This window comes from Artibeus jamaicensis, unplaced genomic scaffold, assembly GCF_021234435.1.
Source record: "Artibeus jamaicensis isolate MK-2021 breed Jamaican fruit bat unplaced genomic scaffold, CSHL_Jam_final contig_391, whole genome shotgun sequence".
NCBI classification, from domain to species: Eukaryota; Metazoa; Chordata; class Mammalia; order Chiroptera; family Phyllostomidae; genus Artibeus; species Artibeus jamaicensis.
Genome location: NW_026521814.1, coordinates 9,622,560 through 9,632,195, shown reverse-complemented (window position 1 = coordinate 9,632,195; position 9,636 = coordinate 9,622,560). Strand labels below are relative to the sequence as shown.

Below are 9,636 nucleotides of genomic sequence, written 5' to 3'. Positions count from 1 at the left end.
GTAAAATGATATGGCAATGTACTTGAGCCATGTATTTATGAAGTGTCAAAAGTACTTGCCAATTAAGGTCTGAAGTGAAATTAAAGACCCCTGGGATTAATTATATAAAACAGTGACAAAATATAACATTAAAATTTAATTCACATACAATATTACAACTCTGTGGAAACAATAGGACGTATGTTATATACATCATGGCGTTGCTATATAAAATACCATTAACACTTTCCAGGAGACAGAGAGTCAGTGAAAAAAAGCCTAAATGAGAGGTTAAATTAAGATTGGATGAGTGCAGGCACTACTTGGGTGCTAATGATCTTTCTTATTTGGGAAATAGAAATCCCAACAATTTGTCCATTATTAACTATGTACTTTCTCAAGGACAAGGAACTAGTGACACAGAGTTTTGTAATAACCAGCACTTAACAGGTTCTTCTTCCATGCTTTTCTAGCTCCAGCTGTGCCTGCTGGGCCGCCTACATCAGTGACTGCCCTTCACACTGAGCGTGGCTGCAGTTCACATCCTGGATGCAGGACATACATACGGCAGCTTTGAAATGGTCTCCTAACCCTTCTTGTCATGCAAAAGTATGGCACTCGGGGCACACTGTGGAGAGGAATGTGACAGCATCTACAATAAAAGAGCTTACAAAAATTTCCCATGGGAAAGAAACTTTTAGAACAATGCCTACTCCTGCTAGCCTGAACAAATTGATATCACAGACAAATAGGTTGCAAAATAATTTTATTATTTTATTGCTATATAATTTTATTGCTATATAAAAACAAGTCAAGAAAAAATAGGTGCATATTTTCTTCTACAATATTTTAAAATATTCAGGAATATTTAATATTTTTCCATAAATGTGCTGAGATAAAAAGACAAATTCGAACATACAAATCTTTTCCAGGTACCTTATAAAGAATAAAGAATAATAGTTGTCTTTCTTCTATACTTTTCTATGTGCCGCTCTAAGACATAGCAGTTACAACTTCCTGTTGGAATCATCTGAAGAAAGGACAGGCCAAGATAAATATTCTATCATGTGGCAATAAAATTAGCATAAACCTCTACTTCTTTGAGCTTTTAGATTTGGTGGCTGTGGTCAACTGGTATTGCAACTGGAATTTCCAACTCAGCGGGGAAAGTAGCCTAATTAAAAGTAAGACATCCTCTTTATTCTAGAAACAGAATCCACCTGTCAGTAGCCCTTAAAAGCTGTGATCGCCTTCTTTGTCATTTGATCATAAGGTCTGAGATGCTGTTTCTCATCGTCACAACTGAAATGAAACCACACAAAGAAAGGAAAGAAAGTACCTCGGCGGGTGGACTCCGTTTGACACAAGGCGCGTAGGAAGCTGTACACTTTTGATAACATTAAATCAAAACGTATATTCTAATTTCTCAGGAAGAAACCCTTCCAGAGAAAAGGCGTTAGTGTCAATTTACATGAGCGTTCAAATAAAGCTTTTTTGCCCTAAAATTAGATTATGGGGTAAGCCAAGCCAGCTCAATCTCTGCAGATGATATAAACTGTAAGTATTTGTGGAGATTTCAGTCATTGGTTTGCAATTGATACTTAAGGCTTTCTTCTCCCCTATTCTTTCCGTGGGCTTTTTAATAAGATATTTTGGGGAGAGATGCTTTAGGAAGCAAATGTTAGCTTTTGAAAAGTAAAGGAACAATTATCTTTAGAATAGAACCCCCAGTGAAAGAAGCCTCAAACAGAAAGTTGTTCTGGGTATATTTGATTGTGCATTATTTTCCCAGAGGCTGAGAAAGAGAGAAACGATCCTGTGATATCTGTACGATTACCCTAACATTAGCCCACAGGGAAGGTAAGCTGAAGGGCTGAGATGCAGGGTACTCGAACACTTGGCAATGGAGCAGAATATTAAAGCACCAAGTCCATATTAACACTCCACTGATGGCCTTTCTTGGCCTGTATAAAATGGAATGGAAGTGTGAATTTTTGAGGCTGTCACTGACCCCATCCCCACAAAAACTCCTGGAACTCTGTGCCTCACTATGTCATGAAACGTCCATTTACCAAATGTTTGTGTGTGACAATGGAATTACTCCTACTTAGCACCAAAATTGTAGTATGCTTTACTATTAAATGGAATTTGTGCCTACTATTTGCCAGGCATTGAGCTGGGCACTGACAGTTCTTCTGACTACTACTACCAATTCTGGAAATAGGATCATGTAAGAAGAAAACAGTGTTTCAGTTAGGGACTCTTGAATGGTTATCCATGAAGCTTACGGGGTGTGAGGAAGTATATTCAATATGCAATCTATGGAAGGAATTGCCAGTTATCCTAAAAGGAAATCCACTAGACACCAAAAAATTCAAATGTGTTTGGCGTAAAAGTATAAGGTGTTTATCCACATTAAAATGCCCCATTTTCAAAATGCAGGGAAACCAAAAATTGATCCCAAAATGAAAAACATTATTTCAGCAAGGCACTATTCCAGGTTGGAATTTAAGTCAGCCCGGAGAGGTCTCCATGCACAAAAGCTGTCACCTCTGAGTCTCAATTCACTACTGAGAACACAGAGCTCAAGATATCCCCTAAAATCCACCCCGCAGATCTGGGGCGCCCCCTAGATATTGCCTCCAGGAAGGGCAGACCATGAGGTAAGCCTCTCCTATCTTCAAACCCAAAACTGTTCAGCAGCTGAGATCACGAAGAACAAAAATTGTGACTGATTATTCTGAAATCTATAAATGTTCTTTGTCATCAAGACACAACTTGATGCCGCCCAAAGGGCACCAAGGCAGGCCACGGCTCGCAACGCAGGCAGTGGAAGGTGCCTGGGACCTATCTCCTTGGTTATCTGAGGGGCCTGCCCTAAGAAAAAAGGCCAAAAAGGTTAACATTAATGACTCCACTGCATGCCAGCAACTGAAATCTATTCAGGGGAGGGTCAAAGTAAGTGCAAATTAGTATAAAATAGAAAAAATAGCCTGGTGGAGTGGTTAGACTCATAGACTGAGGAGCCAGACTGGCAGGTTTTGAATCCCAGTTCCACCAGTTAGGACTTTGAGGCAAGTTACCAACTGTTCAAGCTTCAGATCTCTCATCCGTAAAGTAGAGATAATAATAGCTCCTACCTCTTAAGGTTCATCTGGGGACTGAATAAGCTAAGATTTGCAAAGCGCTTAGAGTAGTGCCTGGCACATAACAAGTGCCATGCAAGTACTTTTAAAAAATAGAAATAGGAACTTGAGGAAAGTGCTCTTAGAGATTTTTAGAACAGTTTATGCTGCTTAAGAATACAGGCATATTCCCATTCTAATTAAGTCTGGAAATGGATGATAAAATATGGCAAACCCCAGGGAAGCCTTGGGACGAAGTTGAGTTTTAGAAAAACTTCCAGGGCTGCCAGGTTTTCAGGTTGACTAACAAACCGACGCAGTTTGAGCATCTGTTCTCTGCAAGGCACAGGATGCTTTGGTCCTCAACAAGAGGTAACAGAACCACAGTTCACAGCTGCGATCATTTACATCCACCATCTCCTTTCCAGTCCAGGCAAGTTCGCAGGCCTCACTCAGACACTCTTTCAATAAATCCTACTTCAGGATTAACACAAACATTAACTCTATGAAGCGTAATCATTTTATGGCTAAACAGGACAAGCTAAACCATAGAGCGAGTTTAGCGAAGTCCCCTGGTCACACCTCTGCAACATTTTACATGGTGGATCTCTGAGTAGCCTCCTCGAGGGCCACATTCCTTTTCCTCGCTGCTGTTTCATCATTTAACTCGGAGTTGGATTTGTCCATCTCGCCAAAGTTGATTGCCATGGAGCCTTCCACTCGCTCGCAAGTGCCCCCATTGGGCTGAAGGATGGTCAGATCTGGTTCTTTAGGACGTTTCCACTGTGGTCTGGTGACTATCCAACAAATGAGGCCTCCAAAGACCAGAACCAGAAAGCCGAGGACATTGACAAAAACGCCTTCTGGTGGCAATGAACTGTAGGCAGGATTGTTCCTACAAATAAAGAGAGTGTCCAATTACAAATAGTGAGACAGCAATGTGCCAGACAGTTCTGAATTTATCTGCTCAAAATGCACACTGGTATAGCTTCAGTGCAATTCCCTTAAAGCTTGATATCAAGGAGGAATTTGTGCTATAATTCACTCCATGGAAGAGTATACAATTGTTTAAAAAATCCCTGGTATGAAAATAACATAGTATCTGGAGCACTTGTATTACTTAAAAAATGAAAAAAAGGATCGCCCTGGCTGGAGTGGCTCAGTTGGTTGGATGTTGTCCTGTAGACCAAAAGGTCATGGGTTCGATTCCTGGTCAGGGGCACATGGCTGGGTTACAGGTTTGGTCCCCGGTTGGACCACATGCAGGAGGCAACTGATCAATGTTTCTTTCTCACATCAGTGTTTCTCTCCCTCTCTTTCTCCCACCCTTCCCCTCTCTCTGAAATCAGTAAATGAAAAAAAAAAGTGTAATGGAAAGAGGATGATATGAAAATGTACATACACCATAATTCCAATGAATAAAAACATGCACATCAAAAAGACTATAAGGGCATGAATGATGTCAATAGCTGTTTTCAGAGCAGTACAATTTGTTAGGCCATTCAGCCCTCCTTCAAGCATTTAGCAATATTGATTGTCTAATATAATAAATTGTATAATATTACATACAATGCTATATGGTATTACACAGAATATAATAAATGTTTTAAGAGTAAATATTTAAAACTTTTAGTGTTCAACATTTAAAAATTTTTGTTATATTTTATTGCCTTTTTCCAATGAACATGTACTTAATATTTTATGGCTTCAGTATACAATTAGGAAAACTATGTCACTTACAGGGAAAATAACAGTTTCTCGGTCAGTCCCATCAGCACCGTTGCGATCACTGTTCCAAAGATGAAGATTCCACAATAAACATGTATGGGCATGAGAAGCGCTCGGAGGGACGGTGGGGCAAACGGAAGCAGGAAGACGAGAAAGCCTAGGAGAAGCTGGATATTCAAAATGCAAAGGTTATTTAATTTTACGTACTAACTACAGTAACTTTAAAATGATCATTTTAAAAGCAGTATGTGCAAAATGAGAAAACATTCCATGTAGAACCAAGGGCATAAAGGGAAAGTCAGTTTCCCCTCTCTGGTTCCGTCCTGCTCCACGGCAGCGCCGGTTACCACCTTCTGAAGCGTCTGTCCAGAAAAGTTCTCTGTGTGTGTGTGTCCATACCCATTCGTTTTGCATCTCGTGTGTTTGGATATCTTCTCAGATCAGCACATGATTATCTAGTTGATTCTTTTTAATGGCTAATACTCTATTTTAAGCATGTTATATAATTTATTCAGTTCTTTACTTAGGGATATTCTAGTGGTTCTCAGACATCAGTTGCATGAGTCACCTAACAGGCCGGGGAGAGCCCACTTTGGGGGCCCCGCCTCACAGTTGCTGACCTGGCAGGGCTGAGACAGGCCCTCACACCCTGTTTGACTGCAAGTCATAAACAAGTCACCAAAACAAACATATGACTTTAAAAGAAAACAATTAATTTGTTCTACTAAAATTGAGACTTTATTTTAAAAAACGCTAGTAAAAGAGAAAAAGTACAAGTTTCAAACTGGAAGGTACATGCAAATACATATACATAAAAAGGAATTTGACATAGAAATCCTACATATCTTTAAGAAAAAGAAAAAGAAACTCATTTCTTAAATAGACAAAGACATGAACAGTTGTTTCTTGGAAGGAAAATATGAGCACTCAGTAAAATAGACATTAAAACCACAAGAAGGCATCATTCCATACCCACTAGTTTGGCAATAATTAAAACATTTGAAGAGGATACATGTTGGCAGGAATGTACCATATGGGAGCTCGTACGCACTGCTGATAGGAACATAATTGGGGTCAACCAGGCTGGAAAACAATTTAGCATTAGTTTTTAGGTGGAGTTGATAATTCCACTCCTGAGTACATATCCAGAGAAAACTTTGCATACAGGAGAACCGGAAACATGTATGTGAATGTCCAATGCAGCATTGCTTATGACAGAAAATAATTGAAAATAGCCCAAGTGTCTAATAGCAGGAGAATGAATAAGTAAATCGATGGTATATTTATACAATGGAGCATAAAAGCAAAACGAGCTAAAGGAAATGACATCATTGAATTAGTACAGTGAAAAGAAAGGGTGTAGAAGAATTAAAACATAGTTGCATTAGAATACATATGAAACTTTGAAAAGCTAAGGCAAACATAAGCGATATGTTGTTTAGGGATTCACAGTACATAATAAAATGATAAGAAAAAACAGAGAATGAGAAAAAAAAACTTCAGGAAAATGGTCACCTCTACAGGTTGAGATAGGTAGAGAGATGCGGTATCAAGGTGGGTTGGGATTCAATGTTTTCTAAATTAGGTTGGATGGTGGAATCATGGAAATCAATTTTATCATAATATATAACTTTAATATACATTGTATTCAAGTTACATATAATACTTTGTTATTTTTTAAAAGTGCCCCAGAGGCTAGGTGTTACAAGTAGAAAAGAATTCTACACTGAAATGCTTCATAATCCAGATATGCATGAGGAAGTGTGGAGACCTTTCACCTGTTCTTAATTGTACTGTTTTACTGCTTGCCTGCCCCCTTCCCTCCTTCCTTTATTTGCTGAAACAACTGGACACTAGCTTCCTTTGGCAGGTGAAATTCTGATTTTACACACAGTGGCTAAACCAAACCGAGTAGCACCAAGGTGAGAGGATGGATCTGGACAATCTCTCCCATGCTTGTCACACCCCGTGATAGGCACCCCTGGGCCGTGCTGAGGGGGTAGTCCAGCCCGACCGTCCACAGATGTGGACGATTGAGGGGCACAAAATTAGACTTGCTGTTGCTGAGCACAGGTGCTGCTGGTTTTGTAAATCAGCCAGAAGCAGCTGCTTCCCTTGCTCGGAGTACACTTTCCTGCTCTGCACCCACAGTGGTAGCTGGGACAACTTCTACTCAGAGTGCCCCTCGTTCGGAAAGAGAAACCACTTCCCCTTTCCCCCCTTAACTTAAGAAATCTAATAGAAACACATATGTGTCAAAAGTGTATTTTTAAGGCTTGTAGTTTTGCAAATAAGACCATGAAGGCAGGCATCTATGGAAATCGCAGTAAGGACAGAGCTGGTTCCTATCAAAGGTGAAGAAAGCAAGCTTCGAAGTGGTGTCTTTCCAATGGGTAAGGATATGTTTTTTTATTTAATTTCTTGCTAGCACACTTGGGCAATCTGTTCTGTCACTTCTGTGGACAAGCAATGCAAACACTTAAAAACAGCTTTTGTGCAATAAGAAAAGAAAGCTGGAACAGAGTCATTTTCTCCAGAACAGCAGCAGGAAGCTGTAGGGGACCGGTTTGTTTTGGTGTGGCGAATGTGACTCAGCTCTGTATGGAAAACCTATAGAGGCGAAGTGGTGGGCAGGAGCCAGACCTTCAAACCAAGTTTTCCTGTGGGAGTCAGGCCTAGAAAATGCATACAGACTGTTATGGCTTGCTCTTGCTAAAACTCCAACACCCTGGTCTAAAACAACAAATGTGTATTGTCTATCTTCCAGGTAATTTCCAAAGCCTATGTAAGTTTTCCCAAGGTCAGAGCTAATTAGCTCGTCGCCATTCCCCTCTGCATGTTATTTTCATTTTCTTGACTGTACCTAAAATGTAGACAATAATATTCTATATAATAGATAATAAATCTTTCTCTGAATGCAAGACCCCAGGAAAACAATAAAAGCCTGTCTAGGCAAGGGTCAGGGCGCTCCCCTCTTGATGGAGTGGCCGAGGCACCATAGGCACTGTCCCTTTGAGGGAGTAGCCGTGCCGTTCCCTTTTTCTCCTCAGTATTATTGTCACCTGTGCATTTACTCTCACCATCAGCCACAACAGGCGGACTCTGCTTGCCAGGGTCCACCACAGGAAGCCACTCACTGGCTCCTGAGAGAACAGCCAGAAGGCACCAAGCATCACACGGGTGCTCACAACTGGGATAAGGGACCACCGTTTGCTTAATTCAGTTTAAGAAGTTATGTATGTATGATTTTTTAACCAACATGTGTGACTTCTATTTCAAACAAAAGAGTGACATGTTCAAATCAAACAACATGGAGTTTAAAAATTAATAATCCGCCCCGGCCAGTCCCACCCATGCCCACAATATTGTCAGGTTGGTATATACACCCATACCTTTCTTTACTCATTTGCACATATAGATGCCTTTTGCCTTTTTTCTTTCCTCTTTTTCCTCAAAATGACATTTTTAAGACACATTGTTCTTCAGTGGTTTTTCACACTGAAGCACACATCATAGATTTCACTGTTGATCAGTAGATAGAGCGACATTCTTTGTAATAACTGTGCAATAGCTGACAGTATGGATTTACCAGATTATTTACTCTTTCATTCCCTTATTTGGACATTTGGGTTGCTTCTCACTTCCTGACTATATGTTCTGACTACACAAAATACCCTCCTTAGAGAGCCTTATGTGACAGTACTTTATTTCTGCTCCCCACAGATGTGCGACTGCTAGTTCAAAAAGTAAGCATCATTTTTTAAAAAATCAATAGATATTAATAAACTACTTCCCTAAAATTTTGTGACAATTCAATGCCCCATCAGCAAGTGTAAAGCAGGACCCTGAGCCTCCTGTCTATGACAGCTGTCAGTCTCTGGGAGGGGGCATGATTTTTCACTTCCAGTTCCCTAATTTCTCGGTGAGGTTGGGCATTTCATCACACTCTTGGTGATTTGATTTTTTTTCTTTAAACTGCTTGTCCAAATCTTTTATTCACTTTTCTATTGGGTTGCCCTTTTATTTTAATGTTTAGGAGTTCTGTTCATTAAATACATAAACCCTTAGCACATGACATGATTGCTTCCATATCTCTTTGTGCAGTTTCTGTTGACTTTGCTGACTTTGTCACATATAATTTTTAAAAAATTTTATGTAGTTCATTATGTCTTCTTTTTCACTTTACATCCTCTGGATTTTGGGTCAACTGTGTGGCCTCCCCTACCTCATATTATACAGATTAGATGCCTCTTAATTCTCTTTTTCTCTTTTAATTGGCTTTGGTTACTTCATATTTAGACCTTTAATCTATCTGGAGTTTGTTTTTTTTTTGTCTAAAATGATTGTCAATTTTGGCAGTGACATTTATTAAATAAGCATGTTTTCCCCACTAAAATTAAATGCCATTGTATCACAGAGAAAGCTCTCACACACATTTGGACTGTTTCTGTCCTCTCTGTTCTTCCCACGCATGTATTTTGTTTTTTCCTGTGTTAATAAGTTGCTTTTAATAAGACAAGTCTCCTTTCACTTCTTTTATAAAATTTTCCTGGCTATCCTTGGGTATTTGTTCTTCTGTATAAAGTTTAAGACTTTCACTGGGATAAAAATTAAACTCATATTAAACATAAATATTCATTGAAGAGGGAAAGATATTTATTTTTTTCTCTTTCAGTAACATGGCATTGCTCTAATCATGTCATGTCTTGTTTTTAATAAAATTTTATTGTATTTTACATATTCTACACATAGAACTTGTATTCTTGTTGCTCATTTTATTTCTGTGCTTTATAGCTTTTTAAAT

The 9,636-nt window shown here is 39.3% G+C and overlaps 1 protein-coding gene across 1 annotated transcript in view; it reads right to left on the bottom strand.

The window, feature by feature from the left end:
* Positions 1-748: 748 nt before the first annotated feature.
* LOC119044948 (plasma membrane ascorbate-dependent reductase CYBRD1) overlaps positions 749-9,636 on the bottom strand; it is a 31,892-nt gene continuing 23,004 nt past the window's right edge. The window contains exons 3-4 of the mRNA XM_037139547.2: positions 4,845-4,999; positions 749-3,999 (exon numbers count right to left, since the gene is read on the bottom strand). Of these exons, the coding sequence (XP_036995442.2) occupies positions 3,699-3,999; positions 4,845-4,999 (456 nt within the window). The 3' untranslated portion in view covers positions 749-3,698. The remainder of the gene's footprint in view (positions 4,000-4,844; positions 5,000-9,636) is intronic.